Source organism: Poecilia formosa, unplaced genomic scaffold (assembly GCF_000485575.1).
Source record: "Poecilia formosa unplaced genomic scaffold, Poecilia_formosa-5.1.2 Scaffold96, whole genome shotgun sequence".
NCBI lineage: Eukaryota > Metazoa > Chordata > Actinopteri > Cyprinodontiformes > Poeciliidae > Poecilia > Poecilia formosa.
The window spans coordinates 1,741,652-1,764,483 of NW_006800035.1; the positions used below are offsets into that span (position 1 = coordinate 1,741,652).

Sequence of the window (22,832 nt, forward strand, 5' to 3'; positions counted from 1 at the left end):
TTTCCCCACTCGCCTGTGGTGGTGCTGCACCAAGAACCACTGAAGGAAATGCCATGAAAACCTTTGAGGAAGACACTGAGCGCAACTTCCTTCTTCACGAAATGGAAACAAAAACGGAGTGGTGTCATATTTTAGCGGTTGGAGGATTTCTGTTTTGTGTTTGGTAAAAAAAACACCCTCTCCAGAAGCTGTAACAGAGGTACACTTTTCTGCTGTCCATCATCAAGAACCGTTGACTGTGGCCCCAATAGCTACATATGAATCAAAATGAATCGACTCCAGTTAAACTATGAGTGTCTCACCACCTCAAGCCAACTTCCTCCTGGACAGTGACTGAAGGAGAAATGTGAGCTAGAGTTTAGATCGGATCTAAAAACTCTAAACCGACCCGGACCGAGTCCATGGACATTGTGTCTGAGTCCAACCCAACTCTAATAAGAGGCTCCAGGCTGAATTAAGCCACACGTTATTTTAATTAAGGTTTTACTGCTTTCGGGGTGCTGTGGTGGCACAGGGGTTAAGCACAACCCACATATGGAGGCCTTGGTCCTCGACGTGGCCATCGCAGGTTTGATTCCCGGCCTGGCAACCTTTGCTGCATGTCTTCCCCTTCTCTCAGTACCATCTTTCCTGTCAATTCACAATCAAATAAAGGCCACTAAAGCCAATAAGTCCTTTTAAAAAAAAGTTTTACTGTTTTCATTTTCAGACCCCCGTTTGGGTAAGTAGAGTTACTTCTCCTGTTTTCAGCTTTAACATCTTCCAGCTCCATTTTGTCACTTGTAACTTCAGGATGAGTCGAGAGCAAACCATCTAGGATGTGTGATAAAAAGGATTCTATCTCCACTGCTACTGAGTGGAGCAGAAGTGCAGAAGTCTAATTAACTTCTGCACCTTAAATTCTTTCCTCAGAAAGATAAACTGCCTGCTCCTCTATTTAGAATATAAATAGATTAACACAACATAGAGTGCATTTTTCTCTGTTCTGTATGTACTATATGCTCGTTAAACACGTCTCTTCAGCCAAAGTGTGGAATGTACTTTAGAACCAGACGCGCTCCAGAGCATGCTGACCGTAACTCCTTCAGGCTGTCAATTCCTGGTCAGCAAGATGCATTTAGTTCAGTGTCCTTGTCAGAGATGATATTCAGAAAGGATTTTACCTCCACCATGCACTTTGTGCGTAAATGCGTAATGTCTGTGGCTTCTGCACCAAGTATGATCGAAAGTGTAAATTGTAATCTGTCAAAATGGAGACGGGCCTGAAATTATTTCGTTGCATTTTTTTTTTTTAAAAACCTGACAACTAATAAGACACCTGAGTTGCAAACATAACAGCAGCAACTATAATTTATTGTATGTATAAACATCTCTCTGTTTAAAATACAGTGTAAAACATTAAAATGTTAGAGGTCACTACAATGACCTCTATTAATTAGATACACAGCTGAGCTATGTGAGTAACTTGTCCTCTGGATCTGTAAATTGTCCGGTGTGAGACATTTCCTCGTCTGTGTAGCTCAAATGTTAATGTGAACTCTACCCCAGCTGCTTTGTGAGGGTTCCAACAGCTGCTGAGCTTTTCATGGCTGAAATAAAAACAGTGACTCTCAGCAATAAAACCATACCTGACCAGTCTGTCACACTTTAGAACTTATTCACAGTCATTTTAAAGTCCATAGGAAGGGAACTGCAGCTAAATTTAAAGGGATTTCCACATTCCATCACTTCTGAGGCGTGGGAAAATGAAACAGCTGCAGCTGATACCAAGACTCACTGTTCAAGTCATAAACCTGAGATCATTTCACAGTGAAACTGATATACAACAAGAAAAAACCAAACGAACACAATGTTTAAATTGCTGGCAATAAAATTAAGCCCACCTGGGCCTGTCATGAAAACAAATTTTACTGGATGATAAATTGTGCCAGTAATTATTGTGATAAATAATAATATTGTTGTTTTGACAACATTTTCAAGTAAAAATATTGACAATGGAATAATAATGAGAGTTTACCCCCTCAAAAAGGAATAAAGTTTAATTTTGTAAAGAACACTTAACACTGGAACTGGAATATGTTTTAAATATCCAAAACAAGACACACCAACTAAAAACAATTAATAAAATAAAAATAAAAACCACACAAAACCGGTATCCTAAAAAAATGGATTGTAACCCTAAACCTACCCCTAACCAAAATTGATCTTCAAAAAAATATTAATCATAAGACTGAAAATTATCGAGTTCATTTTAATTTGTCATGTGATTAATTGCTTATTGCAACATGCTTCATTACACCCTAACACTGTTCATGTTGTTGAGCTGTGCAATTAAAATGACAGACTAGATAAAAGCTGGCAGGTAAAAATAAAACAGAGTTTGCGTTTGGGAGGGTAACTCTAAACGACACCTCAGATTCTCTTACCAAGAATTTCATCAAAGATTTTGTAGAGTCCAGGAACGTAGGTGATTTCCCTCTGGTTCATTCCGACATCTTCATCAAACACCCACATTTGCTGAAAAAGTTCAAAGGCTAAATGAATAAAAAGAAACAGAAAACATCCAACTCAAAGAGTCAATTGTGTTCAAAGGCAGCGACTGCGGAAAGGAACTATTTAAGGTGAATTGACACAATTTCTCATAATCAGGTTTTACTATCTAAAACTGACAAATGAACCTGAGACATAAGACTCTGTGTTAAGAGACTTTGTTAAATAGCCAACCATCACAGAACCTTTTGCGTTGTTCAATCATTTTTTTATATGCCACCATGATACAGTAGATTGCTTTTTAAAAAACTGCTTTAATAGACATTACATGAATTTTCCCTCTTGAAAAGTCAGAAATATTCTGAAATGAAACACATGGTGTGTGTGTGTGCATGTGTGTGTGTGTGTGTGTGTGTGTGTGTGTGCGCGTGTTTGTTTGTAATACCTTGTGGGGACGATTTTCCTGATATATACTACATTGTGGGGACTAATTGCTCCTTGTGGGGACCGGAGCCTGGTCCCCACGAGGGGAAACCCTGTTTTTGAGTCAGGGGTCAGAGTTAGGGCTAAGGTATGAATTGAGTTTTGGTTAGGGTTAGGGATGTAATGGTTAGGATTAGGAAAAGGGTAAAGGTAAGGTTTAGGCTGAAGAAATGAATGGAAGTCAATGGAAAGTCCCCACAAAGATAGCAACACAAACNGTGTGTGTGTGTGTGTGTGTGTGTGTGTGTGTGTGTGTGTGTGTGTGTGTGTGTGTGAGAGGGGAGGGGTTGGGAACCAGTTTGGGAATTTGTAACTGAGGGAAAAAAAGGACAGGAGAAGAATAGCTTGCTGCTCGTCTTTTCGTTGTTTTGATCTTAATTTTCTGAGGGCCCTGATTGGTTCAGAGGTGGTGACAGGGTCACTGAGAGCCAGTGAGAAAGCAGAGCATCAGCAGCTCACCTGAGTGACGGGCTCCAGGGAGCCAACGTATGTGTCAGGACGCAGGAGGATGTGCTCCAGAGGAGTCTTCTTCTGGTACACTCGCTCCACAGACAGCTTGGAGCCTGCCTTGTCTTTCTTCCCTCCATCAATCTTTCCAATGTCTCCTCTGCCATTAGCAGCCTCCTGTTTAAGACATTATCAGAACACAGAGGATTTAAATACTGGAAATATTTCTAAACCAGACAAACAAACTAGAATAAAGGAAGAAACTGCCTTTGATAACAATCAACTGTATGGAGTCTGCCTGTTCTCTCTGAAAATACCAGGGTCCTCCGCTGGTGCTCCTGCTCCTTCCTGCTCCCAAAGTCCAAAAAATAAAAAATAAAAAAAAATCTGAGGTTATTTCTGTCTGCCCAGCTGTGTTAACAAAACAGCCAGGAGGAGATTTAAAGAGGAGCAGCAGGAGCAGAAGACATGCTGCAGTGGAAAACTGTCTCTGCTTCCTGGATGTTGAGCTGTTCGCATGTCATAAAGGTAAAGAGACAGTCAGCAACAATCTTCAGTTAAAACCCTCTTCAGTTTGGTTACAAAACTGACTGCTACTGGAGATCCTTCCTGCCCACAGCATCACCATCTACAGCCATTGTTTCAAGATACTTGGATGATATGAGAGTTATGACAACATTTCATTTCCTCAACTGAATATGGCCTTTAGGAGTGACAGTGTGTGTATCTGTTTTACCGTTTGGTGCACTGGCTTCTTGTCCATGGTGTCCCCCACCTCTCGTCCAAAGAGCGCTGGAGAAAGGCACTAGCCACGTTCTGCGACGCTTCACAGCTAAGCAGGTATAGACAATGGATTGATGTTTTTTTTTTCCTGTTTCTTCCAAGCATCACTCTCTAGATTGTGATAAATGGTCTACAAAATATGAGTTTATATATAGATCTGTGTTTAGCTGCTACATGAAGCTTCAAGTATTGCAGAGATTAAAAGCAACAGCATCAATTTAAACACTGCTTAAATGCAAAGATCAAAGCACACAGTGTTCCACTAATGACAATTAAATTGTAATAAATCAACAACAATTCAACATTCAGCTAAAGACACTGAAGGTAGGATCTAATTCAGCACTGGAGTAAAGGGCAGCTTCACTACCATTAGGAAAACTTTATTGTTTTTGGGTTTGTTTGAGATTGAAATCTAAAATACCTGAAATGACCAGAACTGGTCTTTTTTTTTTTAAAAAAAAACAACTATCTTAATACAGTTTATGATTTGGGAAACATTATCTTCAAGAGTAAAAAAGAAGAAATTGTTCTATTTCGATGCCTTTATTGGCAAAACCACCAGCTTGTAACATGCAGAACTTTGAGTGTTCAGATATTAGACGGGATTATTCTGTTTTAAAGCGTTTAAATAACATTTCTGTAGACTTACAAAATAAATACGTTTTCAATTTCAGAAAAAAAATATGAATCTTAGGATTATGTCCCAATTACAGACCAATCCAGGACTTGGATATAAGTTTTAATAAAAATACAAATAAATACACAAAATTACAGCTGTCATGCTAGATCCCATTTAAGGTGGGTAACTTGGTAACAGTAGTCCTGAAACCCACCCACCCATCCATCATCTATACCCACTGATCCCCACTAAAGTACTTGGGCAAAAGGCAGGGGACACCCTGGACAGGTCTCTGTCGCAGGGCAAACAATGACTGACACACACACACACACACACACACACACACACACACACGCCTAAGAACAATTTAGAGACACCAATTAATCTCAGTCAGGAAGCAGGAATACCCCGAGAGAATCCAAGCATGCACAAAACTCCATGCAAAAAGACCTCAAACAAACTTCTTACTCCCTTAAAATCCATTTTTTCTTTACAGTAAAGATTTCCATAAATGTTTTTAAAAATATTTTGGGTTCCAAAAAGATCAAGGCTTTCACAGATGATAGTCTGGGTGTTTTAATTAGGCCACTGGGTAGGATCCAGTTTTGGTACCTTATCCACTACGAGAAAATGATTCTACTAATACACATTATAGTACATTAATAGGTAGTTCTATACATGAATAGATGGATGATAGGTTTAATACTTCCCTTGAGGAGTAGCTCCATGTTGTTCCCCAAAAAATTACTATAAATTCATAATTTTGAAATAGTTGAGCTTACTTTCATAGAAATGCCAAAATATGAAAACAGTTCATCTGGTATGTGCCTATGAGTTTCAAATAGAGTACAAAGCAAAACATGTGTTCATTACAGTATAAATAAAAAATGGAAAAAATACAAATGCTGCCGCCCAAGTTAGTCCTCCCTAAAGACTTTCAGACAGAACCTCGTCTAAAATGATCTAAATGCCAAAAACTACTGCTCTTCTTAGTGTTTTCGAAACAAGTAAACGTATTACAACTGGCAAACTGTCAGAAAGAATCTGACATCAGTTTAGAATGGTTTAGATTTTGAACTGATGTGAACAAAAACAATAATCCAGAAATCCCAAAAGGCAGTGAAAAAGCTTTTTATACCGGTGGTGAATCGGAACCTAACTTCAGCTTCGTATGTTATTCCTCACTGTCTCTACGACACTTGGGTTACATTTGTAGTTAGCTCGGCAAAAAACAAACAAACAAAAAAAACACCCAGGGTATTTAATGTTACTCGGCTCCGGCCTGGGGATCCACGTTGGACCTTTAAACGGACACAGAAGCCGGGCAGGGGACAGTGGGAGAACCCCTCAGACTGCCTGGGACATTTAAACGCAATTTTCAGCTCAGACTGAGCCAGCTTTAGGTTATAGTAAAACTTCTAAACGTAAAAACACAAAACAGAAAAAAATTCCAAGTTTCTACGTTGGTCTAATCCTGAACTAACTTACCATCCAAGCCAGCCCCCCGTTTCCTGCGGCGCCGTTGGACATCTTCCTTTGTGATCCTTAATTTGTTTATGATGCAGCTCGCAAAATGTCTTCAGCTCCAGTCAAATTAAAAGCCCGTCAACTTTCCAAGGGTATTACATGCTAAAAGATACAAAAACTTGTGTATTATCCATACTCTTATCTTCTGCAGCTTGAAACCTAATCCCGGGAATGAATCAAAACAAGCAAAGAATCGCAGCTTATCGAAGCTATTGTTAAAATCGACCAGCGGTGGTACCGTAGGCCTAAACTTTCAACAAAGATGCTAACCGGGCTCAAAAGCTCAATAATAAATACTATACAAAACAAACGACTTAAATAGGTGTCAAATTTCACAAACACGCGATGAGTAATAAAATATTACATTCACTAAAAGCCTCTGGAAAACAATTCATTAAATATTTGTTTCATTTAATAATAAAAACGCATTTTAGCTAACAGAAGCGCCCGATGTCCGGCTCCGCCATCTGCAACACAGACGGCAAATCGTCTTGCAGGGAAACTAACCAATCAGATGCTCGCTTTTCAAAAGCACCGGTATTTTGACCAATAGGAACTCTTTGCTTAAGTTAACCGTTGCTCTTTTCTCAACGCAAGATGGCGGCAAAAAGCCGAGCTTATGATATACAGTATTTCTTCGACTTCTACGGACTTTTGACTTTGGGGAAGTAAAACAGTTTGAAGGAAAACAGTGACGTTAAATTTTACATCGGCGCTGCCAATCTTAAATTTATCTTTATTGTATAGCAATATGCCTTTCTCATCGTACCAACATATTGCAATTAGAACACTGCCTGCATGAAGTGATGTAAATAATTATAAAACACTGCAAATAAGACTTTTATTACTAACAGGAAATATCAGAACTGTGATGGGCTTGCCCTTGAACCTCAAATTGTAAATACATTTAACATTGAAAGAAAATATTCCAAAACTGTATGGCTTCTGGTTACATTTGTACCTCGTTTATGAGTTAATGCCCCAAACCAAATAATTGAAAAATATGCAACAGGTATATCCATTCATTCATCTACTATCAGGTCACACACTTGTTTAAATATTGCACTATTCTCTCTGACAATGTGAACTGTATTCAGATTCTTTTTGTTCCAAGCTAGACATGGACAATTAAAAGTGGGAAAAAAATGGTCACATTTAAAGTAAAAACAAAGATTATGCATCTTGTAGTTGGATGACAACTTCAAATGAAGCCTCTTGTTCGTTCAAGCCCTGTCTGAATAGCTGAGAATGCTGCCAGGAGGTGTCCCCGTCTCCCCCACTGAGTTCTGCTGCCACAATCAGCTCTGAAGATCCAGACAGACTGGAAAACGACTGGAGCCTTCCATCTGAGGGTTCAAAAACAGGAAGTAAAGGTTAGACATAAAACTAAACGGATAATAAAATGTCTTTGTTCCCCTTAAAGCATAGCACATATACCGCCAGAAAACTCAGTTGTCATCTGTCCCGACTGCAAACTCCAGCAGACTTTCCCAGACTGGAAGGTTTTGCTGTTGGCCATGACAGAGACAGAATGGATCTTCAACCCAGCTGAAGCCAAGTCAAACTTCCAGCTGATTCTTCCAACAGTAGAGCCTTCTGTCCGTGCGATGTAAACCTGAAGAAAGAAAGTCAACCAACCACAATTACAGCCACAAACAGTATACTGGATGTTGTTTAGAACTTAGGCTTGAAGAGGAGTGGTAATAAGTTTACCAGCAATTTTGTTCAGACTCTAAATATATGTGTACTTATTTTCATCTTATTTTTCTTTGGTATTAAGTTTTAAAAGGTTTTCAAACAAGTGAAAATCCAAAGTCTTGCATTAAAAATCAAAGCAGATCTTTACCCATATTAACCATTAGCAGCACAATAATTCATTTTAGGAGTCTGAAATTGAGACAAATGTAATAAACTGAATGAATATAATAAAATTGTTTGTTGCAATTATTTAAGACACATCTTTCAATACTTTTAAAAATTTACTAAAAAACAAGCATAAACTTAATTTTTTTTATCTTTTTTTTTTTTGCTATGTCAAGAATAATAAACACACCATCTTCCAATCATTCTCCACTTTCCTGAAGACGGACTCCTTTGTCCACACACACTGATCCCAGTTTGGGATTATTTCAGAGGAGCTGGACACCCGACAGTACTGGTCCTTTGGGGCACTGTAGCGCACGTGAAGCAACCTGGCCTTCTTTTCTTCATCAGTCGGTGTGAACACAAAAGCTTCAGTCTGAAACAAACACATGCATGGTTAAATAATAAGAAAAATACATTCTTCCACCTCTACCACGTATCGATGTGCCCCTCGGTAAGGCAATGACCACATGTTGCCTTCCAATCTGCATCTGAATGTGGCTCTAAGGTAAACTGCTATGTGGGACTAGAAAATCTCTAAATGAATTCAGAATATTTAGCAAACTGCAACAATAAAAACTGAAGGAGCGACTGAAAGGTGGTCTTTGAGCTCTTGGCCCAGCCTGCAGAAACAATCTGCAACTTTGATCTAACCCACTCATCATCTTGTTCAAGGGCATCGGTCTCGTCTCAGTGATTTACTCTACCTGTGTGGATACCTTTTTATCAGCTGCTCTGGTTTCCCCACGCGCCATCCTCCAGGCCAAAGACCCAGAGCTGCGGCCTCCCAGTTCTCCAGGTTTGGGTGTCTTTGGTGAAATGAACTCCACTAGCTCAGCAAGCAGCCTCTCTGTCAGTTCCCTCTTCCTGTCTGGACTCAGGGATTGCTGTCTCTTCATTGTTAGAGAACAAATACAAGGTTTTATGTTTTTACCACTGCCACCACATCAATCCATTCTGAAAAGCAGGTCAGAAACCGTTGGGACTCACAGCAGCATTGAGGCCATTTATGGTGTGTAGCAGCCAAGCCTCCTGCACCCTGGTTCTCCTCGACAAAACCTCTGCATGTTTGCAGGAATATCTCCATGTCACATCAACCACCTGGGGAAAAAAAAAAACACACAAAATGTGAGTGTGCTCTTTGTTTTAACCATTAAAATCTCAATGAATTTATGAAGTGAAATGAATTTAATATCTACCTTAGAACTAATGTTGAACCATAAAACATTGGATTCTCCGCAATGAGAAAAAAAACAAAACAAACTGGACCATGAACACCTTACAAGACGATCAACTTAAATACCCTGAAATACTTAAAACTATTTGTCACATAACCAAACATGTTTGTGGTTTTGTAAAAAGCAGATTTCTATGTGTAATTATTGTAATTTAAAACAGCACCATGGTGGTTTGAATATCAGCAATCCCTGATGCAAATGGAAGTGGGCTGAGATAGAGACGCACTGGAAAATCAGCTAAAGACTAGACTCAGGCCGTTTCCAGCTGGCTCACCCCTGATTGGTCACCAGTCAGACGGAAACTGAAATATCTGAAAGCTGAAAAGCGTATCTCAGAGAAACTGTGTGGAAGTCATGTTTCAGCCTTTTCATGCTGCTGTTCAGGAAACCCAACTGTACCTAATACACTGATTGTTGAAGAGAGATGCTGAAGAAAGTTTAAAATTTTAACTCTGCAACCATTTTGTTTTGAAATAATAGTAGAACCCTGTTTCACAGAGACTGTTGTCATTAACTATGCTTCTAATATATAACATTATTGACCACACAATGGGGAAGTTAGGATTGTTTTCCATTTTCTTCCAAGATGTTTTTATTTTATTTCTTCAAATATAATTCATACTTAATATCTATATTGGCTTTACAAACACCAGATATTAGAACTTGAGGCCAAACCTGTGATCAGTGAATCACCGGATGCACCGACTGCAGTTTTCTGGCCAATCACTGATCTGTAAGTAGCCTGACCTACCTATTCCCATTCTGACTGATACTGTTTTTTTGGTCTGAAAAGTCACTAAATATAATAACATCACAAAGTTGTGATGCTCATGTCTATTGTTAACAGACATGAGCTGGTGTCTGTCAGTGGGCCCTCTCTCAGGGCAGAGCAGAAGGGGACAGTGGCTGATTTCCAGACCTTTATGGACATAGATAAGATCGGTTTCCTATGTTAGTATTACCTGATTGCAAATCTCCCAAAGTTAAGGACATCAGGGCCAATTTATCAATCAATCAATCATTACTTTATTTTGGTAAATTGTCCACATTTACCAATGTGGTAAATGTGGACAATGTGTTTGTCATGTGGACACATGACAAACAAACAAACAAAAAAAAACAACAAACAACAATAAACACAAACCCATAACTTACCAAAAAAGGAATAGGCTGAAGCCAAGCTTATTCTTGCCTACCCTATTTCACCTAACTTTACCTATTTTACTTATCAAAGAACCCTAGCAATCATACACCCAAAAATGTACCTTGTTTGGAATTGCAACACAGATTTTCCTGAAAGTATCCTCCATCCATCTAGAGTTCATATCGAGCTTAAAAAAATCCAACCTGCCCAGGATAGAGTCCTTATGCACTGTGGCCAAGCCTGATCCAACCTAACTGATCAACATTCATTATAGGCCTGAGCCCAAAGTAAACTCAACATATTATTTTAATTAAGATTTTACTCATTTTGTTTTCAATCCACCAAGCAAGCAGTGTAACTTCTACCATGTTTAGCTTTTATTGAACATCCTCCAGCTCCATCTTGTCACTTTTTATAACCGATAATACAACAAGTGACTGGGTTGTGTGATTGAAAGGATTCAATCTCTGCGGCTGCTTGACTGGAACATGGCGCATGCAGGGTGTCAGTACTGATAGTGGCAGAAGCAGAAGCTGCTGACCAAGCGCTGCTCTGACCTGGTCCTTGGAGAAAGCCAGGACGTAAGCCAGTTTCTTTCCCCAGCCGATTTCGTACAGCAGCGGCTTATCACAGACGTTCTCACACGAGTCGCAGTGCAGCCAGCGATGCTGAGACACTGAGTAAATCTCTGTCCACACATGGTCTGCAACAAGACAAACGCTGCTTTATATTCACTTCATTACTGCAAGCAGGATCAAAGCTTTGGTTGCAGACCAACAGGAACAAATTGCAGGAAGCTATAACATACAGGAATATAACAACTTTATGAGTGATAACTGGAACTGAAAGTTCTACACAGTAAAAAAAACTGTTTTCTGGTAGGAATGCAGTAAAAACAATTAGAAAAGGTGTTTAGCAGGTGACACTCAACAGAATACTAAATGACAGGTTACTGATGAACTGTATGATCTATGGAACATGGACATACCTGTACTGTCCCAGATGTACCTGGCCTCAAGGCCCATGGCTCTGCAGCACAAAGTGAAACAGTTGGCCCACTCTCCACAGCGCCCCCTCCTGGTTTCTAAAAGCTTTTCAGGGTGATTATACCTAATGTTGACCATAAGAGACAAAAACCCACAAATGCTCAAAAAAAATGGAATCAAGCTTGTTAAAAGAAATTGAATTAATATGATCTACAGTGTTAAAACAGCAATAATTAAAAAAATGCTATTAATAAATTGTGCATCTCTGAATATTTATTTACAGCTATATCATATCTCAAACTAAATTCTAGTTTCAATACCAGTCCTTACCACAGAACTTGTATTAAACATTTCTCTCTCACTCACACCCACACACACACACACACACACACACACACACACACATGCACACACACATATACCTAGGGAATCTGGTAGAGAGCTGGCAGCTCTGACAGTAGTGGTTCTCCACTCGCTGAGCTCCCCAGCGCAGTTCCTCCGCCGTGGGGCCGAGGGCCGGACCGTGTTTGGTGGGGCCCCCACACTGGCTGCAGGGCAAGCAGTCCACCCAGGAGAAGAAATCCTGCTTGAACCACCGGAGCAGCTCCAGCACCAAGCAGTCTTCTATACCCAGCTTACATTCTACACACAAGGACAGCAAAATGACTTTCCTCTAATTCTCTGATAGGTGAGCAGGGTAGGTAAAAGCATAGGTGTGACAGAGTGGGGTGGGTGTGGTTGCTGAGCCGTGATCTCACCTGGGTCAGCCTCCTTCAGCTCCTTCAGCTTGTGTTGAGCAGAGGAGGACAGCTGGTGGTGAGGGATGATGCTTCTGGCTTTCAGCTGCAGCTCGGGGTTTTCATACTGCATCACATGTTGGAAGTTGGACTGAAGAGTCACAAAGAAACTCATGCTGCTCTCCTGAAAGACAAAACAAACATCAGAGTTTTTTTTTTAATTATTATTATTTCCACATCAGAGGTTGGTGTCCACGTGAATGCACTCTCTGCCATTTTCCACATAACAGAATGGAATCATACATTTGTCCAACCAATTGTAAACTCAAGTTCTATAAAGCTCAGCTTAAAAGGCACTGTGTGAGCACTCAGGCCCTCTGATGTACAGTCACTCCTCACACAGGTGGTATCTTTAGACATTTTACTCATTTCTACAGTAAACTGATGAACAATAAACTTTCCAACGTCATTGATCAGCAAACTGATCAAATGTTTGAGTGAAGGCAATACTGGTTTTCATAACTAGTAATTCTGTCTAAAATACAGATCACGCCTCAGATCAACTTCTGAACTAAACCTGACTGATGACCTACACATCTCTTACTGTTTGGATCTAGCGCGGTTAGTGAACATCTGTTTCTCCATCTGCATTTGGAGAACCAACTACAGACTCAGACTGAGATGAACAACCCAACCACAGGTCCAGGATCCCAATGTTCTGATGTCTGAGCCTCTTGATTATCAGTTTGTTGGAAAATCCTCTGATTCTCAGCAGGTTGATCCTGGATTGCTGGAAGAAGTGTCTACCTTGATCAGTTCCTAAACTCATGGCTGCTTTCCCATGATCTTTTCCAGGTAACTGATTTTGAACGAGTCCCATACAATCACAAGAAGGATTGATCAGAGAAAACCATGATTCTGTTTCCACTCTAAAGCTTGCTAGACCCTCTTTGACATTGTGAAGTTTTTTTTTTTCCTTTTTAGAGGCAATCATTTCCAAAACAACAATTTCAAAAACAGCAGTTAGTCAACTAAGCAGACTGAAAGTGATATCAGCTGAACTCTTTGACAGCTACACTTTTGTAGGACTGAACAACATGTAGGAAGCAAAGAGACTGCCATGGAACACAACTTCCTCTTTTCTGCAGGGCTCTCCATTGAGGAGGGGGTGTGTTCAAGTCGCAATCAGTCATAGCAGAGCACCAACTTTAATAAGCAATTAATATAGGTACTGACAGTGCTTAAAAGCATACAAGGTACGTTAACGGACTGCAACATAGCACCATAATGCTAGCTTCTTTGTATTCATTTTAAGTTGCCATTTTTAAAAATCCACAAATATTTTAAGACTCCATCAAAAATTTATTCCAAAACTTAATTTACTTATTTGAGATCATGGCTTGGAATGAATGACTGTCGATGCTGGCTAAAAATATTATTTCTATCTTAACAAATTTATGTTTAGGTGGATCATGCCCTTTAAATATCATAAATTTATGTGATAATATTGATTTTGCGATATATATCGAGATTTTCTTTCCTAGAAAAAAATTGATATTCATTCGCAAGTATACTAACATCCAACTGTCACCTTGCTCACTCACTGCTTGCTTCGCCGGGAGAGTGATTAGGTCATCAGGCTTAGAGTGATTCCTTCAGATGTTAAGTGTCAGGTTTAAAAGGTATCAAACTATTCAGAGCAGGCTACTTGGTGCACTTTATTTACTTTACAAATGCATGTAAGCTGCAGTTTGTACTGGTTCAATTAAAAGAAACATGTTTTCTCACCACTTCTTTGATTCATTTTGTCCAGCTGTCGACTTTAAGTCTGTGTCCAGGTCCAACCAGAGCCAGGTATTGTGTAGTTGGTGCTTTTAATCAGTTTTCAGTTAAATTAATTAAATCCAACTCTATAACAGTCACAAAATGTCACCAAAATCACTCTGTCCCTCTAAAATATTTCAGAAAATCGCAAAAGTGTATTGAATTGTATCGTTTGCTGAATATCGCTATATATATATATCTATGTACATATATCATATCGTGAGCAGAATATTGTGTATCGTGAGATTATTGTATCACTACAGCCCTACAAACCATACAGTCTCAAGATGTAGACTCAGCTTCGTACCACCAGGCCAGATGGAACAATGGCGGATTCCATGACTGGCTAAGACATACATAGACAGGGCTAGAGGACCCAAAGTAGCAGTTAATAAAAAGTTGAGCAGTGTTGATCTACTGCTGCTTCTTCCTCTGTCCGGGTGAGCAGGAACAAGGCAGGGGTGGTGCGGAGCTTTGAGTTTACCTGCTGTTCACGGTGTTGCTCTGGCCTGGGAGCAGAGGACGGAGCAGTGCAGTGTACCAGTTGACAAAATCAGTTCTCTGGTATGTCAATGTTCATTGTGTCAAAAGCCTTCAAAAGTCAAACGCTTTCTCTTTTATCCACTTACCAGATGTGTTCCTGACTCATGGAGTAGACTGTGCCATTCCAGTCTGACTGGTTGCACTGTAGCCTCACCTTCCCTGCTGCTGCTGATTGGACTGCTGCTCCAGCCCATGTGAACCAATCAGCTCCGCCTTCTGCCTTACTAACACCAATTCTGTTCTGAGAGGTAAGGCCAGATACTACATTTGCCACATTATGCAGCATACAGCATCATATTTGTTTATTTCAGTATTAGAACATTTAAATTGTATAAAATCTTTGTATAACTATATGTTAGACTCCAGTTATAACACTTTTATGCATATTTAGTAGTTTAATGAGCAAATCTTTGTCTAGATTATGATGCAATATGCAATAAGTGCCAAAGCTGATTGTTTACAGTACAATAATATTACCAAATCTTTTGATTTTATTTATCAATAAATGAATCAATAGACTGGCTCATGTAAAATGTTTTAGTAGCAGTCAAACATGTTAGCAGCACCACCTGACCTGTTCCACCACAACACACTACTATGTCTGTATCACACAACACTGACATAAAGCCACTGAATTTAGAGAATTAGTGCAGTACAAAAAAACTCAATTAAATTGACTTAACAGAGGGGCGTTAACAGGTATGTGCAATTGAATGCAGTCACTGATAATCCAGTATATAACGTAAAAATCCCCCTGCTTGAACTCCATGTTGCTGCTAAAATGTTTGGCCGTCTCACTGTGTAACAGTTACTAAGGAATCTTCAACCACATTGCTCTGCAGAGGCATCTCTGACAGTGGCCCTAGAGGATTATCAATAACAATATACTATGCAAATGATTCAAATTTGAATTAGAATTAATATGAGTTGCATCAACATTTCATTTTCATTTGGGATCAATAAAGTATTTCTGAAATTGAAAAGTTGCTCATGATCATTCTAAGAACAAACATGATCAGTTGTATTCTTTGGAATACAACTGATCTTTGTGTTCTTTGTATTCCAAAGATCAGTTTAGAATACATCTTTAGGGTATCTAAAGATATCTTTAGGGTATCTTTGTACCTTAAAGATACAAAAGATCAGTTTGTATCTTTGGAATACAAAGAAAATCAAAGAAGAATGTACACGCTTTACTGTTAGAAACAACGCAGAAGCGGTGAGCATACCTACCAGAGATGATGGCTGTTGAGTAGATGGCGCTGTTGGTGGGCTGGAAGCAGCAGCGCAGCTCTCCGGTACCAACACTGAGGCCACAGCAGGCTGAGAAGCAGGTTGGACAGGACGCCCCCCACGCAGTCTCAGATCCCGCTCTGCAGCAATACAGTCCCTGATGAGCTTCAGCTGCTCCACTGATGCAGACTGAGGGAAGACCAGATGGGTTTCAGCCTAGAAACGGTTAGAGAAATTAGCTGGTAACAATGTTACACAACAGGAGCAGCAGCTTTCGAATTACTAACATTAATGATAGTTGTCCATTTACCTCCTCAAATCCCATCTCAAAGAGACATTCCACAGCTCCTTTGATAGGCAGCAGCTTGGTGGAGAAGGTGGGGTTGCCTATACGGATAGACCTGTACTTTTCCTCAGTTGGACACCTGTTGGCAGGGACATAGAAAACAAGATGGCAGAATTTGATTTCTATTCAGTGAACATTTGACTACATATTTAAAATTAAGTCAGTGATTACAAATGTTTTAAAAGAAGCTGGTGTGAGTTTTAATACCAGACACAAATCTGCTGTGATCAAAGTACCATGACGTCCACAGATCATCACTTTTATTGAAAACAACTAGGTTTCATTCTCTGACAGATATTCAAAATGTAAAAATGGGTCAGTGCTACATATGCAACGATAAAAATGAGATATTAAACTTTCTTAAAGAGACAGCTTAGGAGACAGTTACACTAGGATGGAAATGATTCTGGTCCAAAAAAAAAGACGTCTGAAGACTCAAAGAAAGAATTACCTCAGCCCCTCAGGTACCAAGGCATTTAAAGCCACAACACTCTAGATCGGAATAGAAATAAATAAGGACGTTCAAGAAACATCTACTAACCCCCAGGATGAAGTCCACCATGAACTATACTGCTGAAACACTGCCGTGACTGTCCAGACCTTCTTGGACTGAGGGTGTGCTGATCAACGGAGATGTACTTGTATAACAAACACCTTCAAGCTCCACTGAGGGCTGTTAATAATCCATCCATCCATTATCATACAGGCTTATCCCTAGTGAGGTCGCGATGTGTGCTGGCGCCCATCTCCAGCACTCAACAGATGAGCGGCGGGGTCAACCTGGACAGGTCGCCAGTCCATCGCAGGGCAACACAGAGACAAGCAGGACAGACAATCATGTACACACCCAACTCCAAATTCATTTAAGGAGAATTGGGAGAGATCAAGTAAACTGACAGTCATGTTTTGTTTTTGGACTGTGGTAGGAAGCCGGAGTATCCGGAGAGAATCTACGTATGCACAGGAAGAACACGCAAACTCCATGCAAGAAGACCTCAGGCTGGGATTCGAACCCAAAAATGCTACAAATTGCGCCACTGTGAAGATATAAAAAATACTATATTCTACATAAAACTGGCAAATATATAATGTTATTGCTATTTGTGCTGCGCGCGTTTTCGGAACATGTAAGAAAAGACAGAATTTATCTCTACCTCTACGCTGATCCCTAATGATGACACGTACACCAAAATTACCCTGATAAAAAACCTACAACGAGGTTTGGAATTTTTGCAGAAGAAAAGGTGTATCACCTTATTAAAACCACCACAAATGTATCACCTTATTAAAACCACCACAAATGCATACCGTACATAGAACATAAAACGGAATATTTATTTTATTTTTTTTATTTTTGTTGCTGTTTTCTTGTGAAGTTGATAAAAGAAAGCAGAACAGTTAATGGGTATTTTTCAGGAAGATACAGTAAATCCCGATGGACCTTGACACATTCCACTGACCCGTTTACTGGACATACCTTATAATGTTGTCCGCATATGTAAGCAGCAACTTGGCCACATCAAGGAAGACCTCGTCAGAGTTGTCACACAGTGTTGTGACCGCCGGAGACAGAGACATTTTGTTTTATAGCTTTTGGTAGAAGATGTAGCGCCAATGACTACTGCTACTTTCAAATAAGAGCTAAATTGCTTCCGCTTGGGGTCCTTGAGGAATGTGTCCCACAAGCTGCCTAACAAAATATCAGGACCTTCAAAATTGCACGGAAATTGTGTTTATACTTTTATAGTTATATTTTTAAACTATATTTTTATTTCATTTCTTAATTTTAAAACAGCTAATAAGGCAGTTTATTTTTTTGTTATTAATAAAACTGAAATGGCGTTCATCATTGGTACCTAAAACAAGCTAAAAACAATCAACTCTTAGCTTTTAAGGCTAGCTGCTTTAGTGTTTTTCTTCGGTTAGTCGGTTTAGTTGTGAGAAATATTAAAATGTCCGCTTTATCTCTGTCCTGTTGGACAAAACTCCAACGGAATCTTCATTACACCAGAACTCTGCTTCATAAGGCTGCCTTTTGTTCTAACCATCCCACCCAGAGCTCCCAGTATGGACAGCACTCTGTGAGGAGAGTTGTTATTACTGGAATAGGACTGGTGTGTCCCCTGGGCACAGGCACCGCTCTGGTGTGGGAGCGCCTCATCAGTGGCCAGAGTGGGATTGTCGCCCTGGACCCTGAGGAGTACAGGACTGTCCCCTGTAAGGTGGCTGCTGTGGTACCGAGAGGGTCTGATAAGGGTCAGTTTAGGGAGGAAACATTTGCAACACGTGCGGAATTAAACAGCATGTCCCCGGCCACCGCAATGGCTCTCGGGGCTGCTCAGCTGGCTCTTGAGGACGCAGGGTGGTGCCCCCAAAGCCCAGAGGAGCATCTTAACACGGGGGTGGCTGTAGGCATGGGGATGGTGTCACTGGATGAGATTGCTCGCACCTCCGCCGCTTTCAGAGAAAAGGGCTACAACAGAGTGAGCCCTTTCTTTGTGCCGCGCATCCTGGTCAACATGGCAGCGGGGCATATCAGCATCAAACACGGACTGAAGGGCCCTAACCACTCTGTGTCCACGGCCTGCACAACCGGTTCTCACGCCATTGGTGATGCAGCTAGGTTCATCGCACACGGGGATGCTGTTGCTATGGTTACAGGCGGAACAGAATCCTGCATAGGACCACTGTCAATGGCCGGTTTTGCCAGAGCACGTGCCCTCGCCACCAAATGGAACGACGACCCTCCGCTGGCCTCCAGGCCTTTCCATCCGGACAGAGACGGGTTTGTGATGGGAGAGGGGGCAGCCGTGGTCCTGCTGGAGGAGCTGGGTCACGCAGAGGGAAGAGGGGCCAGGATCTATGCAGAGGTCCTGGGCTACGGACTTTCAGGGGATGCCAGCCACATTACTGCACCCTCTTCAGACGGGGATGGAGCATTTAGGTGACTGATTAGACCGATGTTTTGTTTGTTTGTTTGTTTTTTCCTCAACATTGAAATCAGGAATCAAGTAGAAAGTCAGATCAACTTTTTCACCTGCTTAATCATTTGCCTGATGTTTCAACAGGTGTATGTCTGCTGCCCTTAGAGATGCTGCAGTCTCCCCGGCAGATGTCACCTACATAAATGCTCATGCCACTTCCACGCCCTTGGGTGATGCTGCAGAAAATGCAGCCATTAAGAGGCTCTTCCAGCACAGCACTGACAGCCTGGCTGTTTCTTCTACTAAGGGAGCCACAGGGCATCTGCTGGGTGCTGCCGGGGCTCTGGAGGCAGCATTCACTGCTCTGGCCTGCTACCATGGGGTGCTGCCCCCAACCCTCAACCTGGACCGCACTGAGCCTGAGTTCAACCTAAACTATGTTCCCTGCACAGCACAACCATGGAGGACTGAGGGCCGACGGCTCGCTCTCACAAACTCATTTGGGTTTGGTGGAACCAACGCTTCATTATGTCTCAGCAGTTTCCCATGACAAGTTCTGGTATAGAAAAATCTTGAACTATTGAAGATGAGCAAATGTCATCAAATGACTTGATGACATTTGCCTCAAAAATAATAAACTAGAGTTTAGAACATCTGTTATGTTCTAAAATGACCCAGTATTCACCATCAAAAGTGATGTCTTTAACTGGAACTGCTTTCCATAATGCTTTAATTCATTGGTGTAGATGCCTCTGTCTTTGGGAACATTTTATTGTTCTTGACCCAAGTCAAGAACAAGAATTAGGACTGTTAAATATTTTCAGAGTTCATGGTTGACTCAGTAACACCCAGGTGACTTCCTCCACTGCTGAGCACCGCTGTTAATGTGTCTAAACCGTTATGGTGTGTTTGGGTTTCTGCTAAAATGACACTGTGAATTATGACTGAATGTTGCAACATTAGTCCAGTTTGTATCAGGGTTGTTATCCCAGATGTGCTTTCTTTTCTGAAAGAACAAACTTCCAAATATGTTTAAATAAAATTGGATCAGAGCCACTACCTTTAACTGACCTTTTGAAAAAACACAACTTAATATTTTTGGCAAATATATCATGTAGCAAATATACCATTTTATTCCTATTTTTAAGTTTGGAAGTAAAGAAAAGCGTGCCTTTTACAAAAGGTGGATGGATACATTTTCTTCTGTGGAATGTTAGTATTTATGACAAATTATGGTGGAAAAAACATATTTCAAATAAATGTCAGGAAAAATAGATCTCAAAACGTATTGCTGACACTTTTAATGCCGGTCTATTGTGGAAATTTAATTCAGTCAGTCCATAAAAAAGCTGCCCCTTCCCGGTAAAAAATGAAGCCACTAAAAAACTAAACTCTGCATGTTTCTCCCTTCACCACTAGATGGCATCAGCTCACAGTTGATCCCACACATGTTATCCCTCCTTTTCTATTGTGCAACAGCCAAGAGGACTCTGCTTTTGAACTCATAGAAGATATTTGTTCATTACTCACATCTTATTTATTGCAAAACTCTTGACAACCAACTGTAGTCCATAACAACATTATTCACAACAAACAATAGGAATGTTTTTGCACTGTTTGCCTTGTCTTAGAAGGAAGGGTACCTACAAAGTCTTAAAACACTGACATTGACATGAAACATCTTCAGTAGTTTAAGATTTTCTATACCAGAACTTGTCAAATGGTGTTTTAGCTGTAATTATATATTCTTAAAAAGACCTCCTTCTGTAAATGAGAGACATTTTCTGTGTACGATCAAAGCAAAGTATTTTTAAATATTAGCTGAAGAATAGGACACTGAGCTAATCAGTCATCTGTACAAGTCAATGCTCAATCAATGCTCTTTTGTTGTTGCCTAGACCTTAGTCATGGTTTTTGTACTGAATGGATCCACGATGAAGAGAAGAAGTAGAAGCTATAAGTTTTCAGAATTTTACTGAGTGAAAATTGTCTTCAGCAAAAGATATTAAATCTGACCTTTGAAAAGGTGATCCAAATGGCAACTGAAGAGAAGAGTCCAGGCAACCACAGAGGAGTCCTTGTGAAGAGACACATTAGGGGAGAAGCCTGATGTGAGGATAACAGAAAGAAAACCACAAACTGAGTGGTAGCAGCACACTGCAGCAACAGACCCAAAGATGCTTTATTCGAAATGCAGGGACCCACAGCAGCTCAAATCTAGAATCCATGAAGCAAAATATACCAACCACACAGGGAGACAGAGTATAGATCAAGCAATACAATTTGATCTGATCCAAAAAAAAAAAATCAAAATGTGAAAATCCAGCAAGGGAGAGGCTGAGACAGAGTAGGAACAGTTCAGGTTAGATCCACAGGAATCAGAATCAGAACCAGCTGGACTGCTGAGACAGACAATCTGGCAATGAGCTGAGAAAACATGTTTTCTGCTTTACGATAATCTGGAGCACTGTCAGTTTTTTGCTTATGGTTATTAGTAATATCCTGATCTGAAAACAATGCTATTTATAATGAAACACCTTCCTCTTATTTTCTTCTGAGCCTTTACATTCAGCCTGTTTCTGTGTTCTCAGCTTTATAGTGGAAAAAACAAAAAAAAATCTCAAGAAGAGAAGAGAGAAAAAGAAGGTTAATTAGAGTCAGTGTGTCAGGATTTGAATGGAAGTAGTGGTGGTGTAAATTGTGCACTGCTCCTCCACAAAGCTCTGCTCTGCAATATGCAAACGTCTTTTCAGTTCTAATTATTCTGCTGAGAGGAAAGGAAGGATAGCCAGATCTGGTTTTTCTTTTCATAGATTACATGTGGGTAAAATCCCAAGTATTTTAATGAATTTAAGCTGATATTTTAGGTTTTAGGTTCATTTTGTTCTATAGTTGAGGTAATACACATCTGTACATACAAACACCAGAAACAGCAGATAAAGGAAATTTGTCTTTTGAGGAATTTTTTTTTATTTCTAATAGTCTCACATTGTTAAAAGGCAGTTTATTCCCCATTCAGTAGAGACACATGTATCTAAATCCCCTCCTCAATTGTCAAGTCTCACTCTGGCTGTTTAATGTCTGGTTCTGTTCTAGCTACGGTGGGTGTGTCTCCATTAGCAGTGTGTTCCTCACTATGTGGGCGGTCTGTGAGAGTTGTAGAGATACTCTGACGATGTCATTTTGGGCACGTACCCATGGTCCCCTGGACACCACAGAGTCCATCATGAACTCCACTGTGTATCAGAGGGAGCCTGGAAAATATGTAACACCATCTGTAAAAAAAAAACTAAACAAAAAAAAAAAATCAAACAGAAGCAGGACCCTGAAAAATGACAATACCAGTACAACCACCAAGGACTGACTGAGAATAAACAAGTGGACACTCTTGGGCCTAGTCAAAGCCCATATCTGGGTTCATTTCCAAAATGGAAGTTAGGACTGGGACAAAAGTAATTTGAAAAGATCTCAATTTCTAGTGTTTATGAACCACTTCTTTTCCAGAAACAAAATAATTATTATTAGAAATCAATAAGTCTACGTTTCTTATTAAAAGATGTTTAATACTTAATGGTCGTCCTATCAAGAATTAGTCTGAGAACTGACAGCGGTGGGGTTCTCTTTGGGATATTCGCTACCTATAAC

General features: G+C 40.3%; 3 protein-coding genes across 8 annotated transcripts in view; 1 reads left to right on the plus strand and 2 right to left on the minus strand.

Annotated features, from left to right (window-relative positions):
* Nucleotides 1-6,840, minus strand: part of top2b (DNA topoisomerase II beta) — a 43,465-nt gene extending 36,625 nt beyond the window's left edge. The window contains exons 1-3 of one of the 2 annotated variants that reach the window (XM_007558439.2): nucleotides 6,311-6,840; nucleotides 4,157-4,252; nucleotides 3,433-3,597 (exon numbers count right to left, since the gene is read on the minus strand). In XM_007558439.2, coding sequence (XP_007558501.1) covers nucleotides 3,433-3,597; nucleotides 4,157-4,183 — 192 coding nt within the window. In that variant the 5' untranslated portion in view covers nucleotides 4,184-4,252; nucleotides 6,311-6,840. The remainder of the gene's footprint in view (nucleotides 1-3,432; nucleotides 3,598-4,156; nucleotides 4,253-6,310) is intronic. The other variant, XM_007558438.2, reaches the window with a different exon arrangement.
* Nucleotides 6,841-7,066: 226 nt separating this feature from the next.
* ngly1 (N-glycanase 1) lies at nucleotides 7,067-17,933 on the minus strand. 4 transcript variants are annotated; one of them, XM_016674457.1, is made up of 12 exons: nucleotides 17,741-17,933; nucleotides 16,228-16,342; nucleotides 15,918-16,133; nucleotides 12,339-12,501; nucleotides 12,003-12,222; nucleotides 11,583-11,704; nucleotides 11,152-11,297; nucleotides 9,203-9,313; nucleotides 8,920-9,105; nucleotides 8,403-8,588; nucleotides 7,790-7,964; nucleotides 7,067-7,695 (listed from the first exon to the last, which is right to left on the minus strand). In XM_016674457.1, exons 1-12 carry the CDS (start codon nucleotides 17,839-17,841, stop codon nucleotides 7,523-7,525), a joined length of 1,914 nt encoding a protein of 637 aa, XP_016529943.1. In that variant the 5' UTR covers nucleotides 17,842-17,933; the 3' UTR covers nucleotides 7,067-7,522. The 4 variants fall into 4 exon arrangements, with proteins under 4 accessions (XP_016529943.1, XP_016529944.1, XP_007558505.1 ...); XM_016674458.1 differs by having other exon boundaries at nucleotides 7,787-7,964; nucleotides 15,918-16,106; nucleotides 17,741-17,932; XM_007558443.2 differs by having other exon boundaries at nucleotides 7,787-7,964; nucleotides 8,932-9,105; nucleotides 17,741-17,932.
* Nucleotides 17,934-18,105: 172 nt separating this feature from the next.
* On the plus strand, nucleotides 18,106-22,565 carry oxsm (3-oxoacyl-ACP synthase, mitochondrial). Of its 2 annotated transcripts, none has more exons than XM_016674465.1 (3): nucleotides 18,106-19,207; nucleotides 19,332-19,740; nucleotides 19,791-22,565. In XM_016674465.1, exons 1-2 carry the CDS (start codon nucleotides 18,216-18,218, stop codon nucleotides 19,735-19,737), a joined length of 1,398 nt encoding a protein of 465 aa, XP_016529951.1. In that variant the 5' UTR covers nucleotides 18,106-18,215; the 3' UTR covers nucleotides 19,738-19,740; nucleotides 19,791-22,565. The 2 variants fall into 2 exon arrangements, with proteins under 2 accessions (XP_016529951.1, XP_016529952.1); XM_016674466.1 differs by having other exon boundaries at nucleotides 19,332-19,736; nucleotides 19,787-22,565.
* Nucleotides 22,566-22,832: the final 267 nt, after the last annotated feature.

Coding starts and splice junctions, on each gene's coding strand:
- oxsm (XM_016674465.1), top strand. CDS start 18,216: ATGTCCGCTTTATCTCTGTCCTGTTGGACAAAACTCCAACGGAATCTT. Junction 19,208..19,331: donor GACGGGGATGGAGCATTTAG/GTGACTGATTAG, acceptor ATGTTTCAACAG/GTGTATGTCTGCTGCCCTTA.
- ngly1 (XM_016674456.1), bottom strand. CDS start 17,841: ATGTCTCTGTCTCCGGCGGTCACAACACTGTGTGACAACTCTGACGAG. Junction 11,298..11,582: donor GTACATCTGGGACAGTACAG/GTATGTCCATGT, acceptor GTCTTGTTGCAG/ACCATGTGTGGACAGAGATT. Junction 7,696..7,786: donor GACAACTGAGTTTTCTGGCG/GTATATGTGCTA, acceptor TTGAACCCTCAG/ATGGAAGGCTCCAGTCGTTT.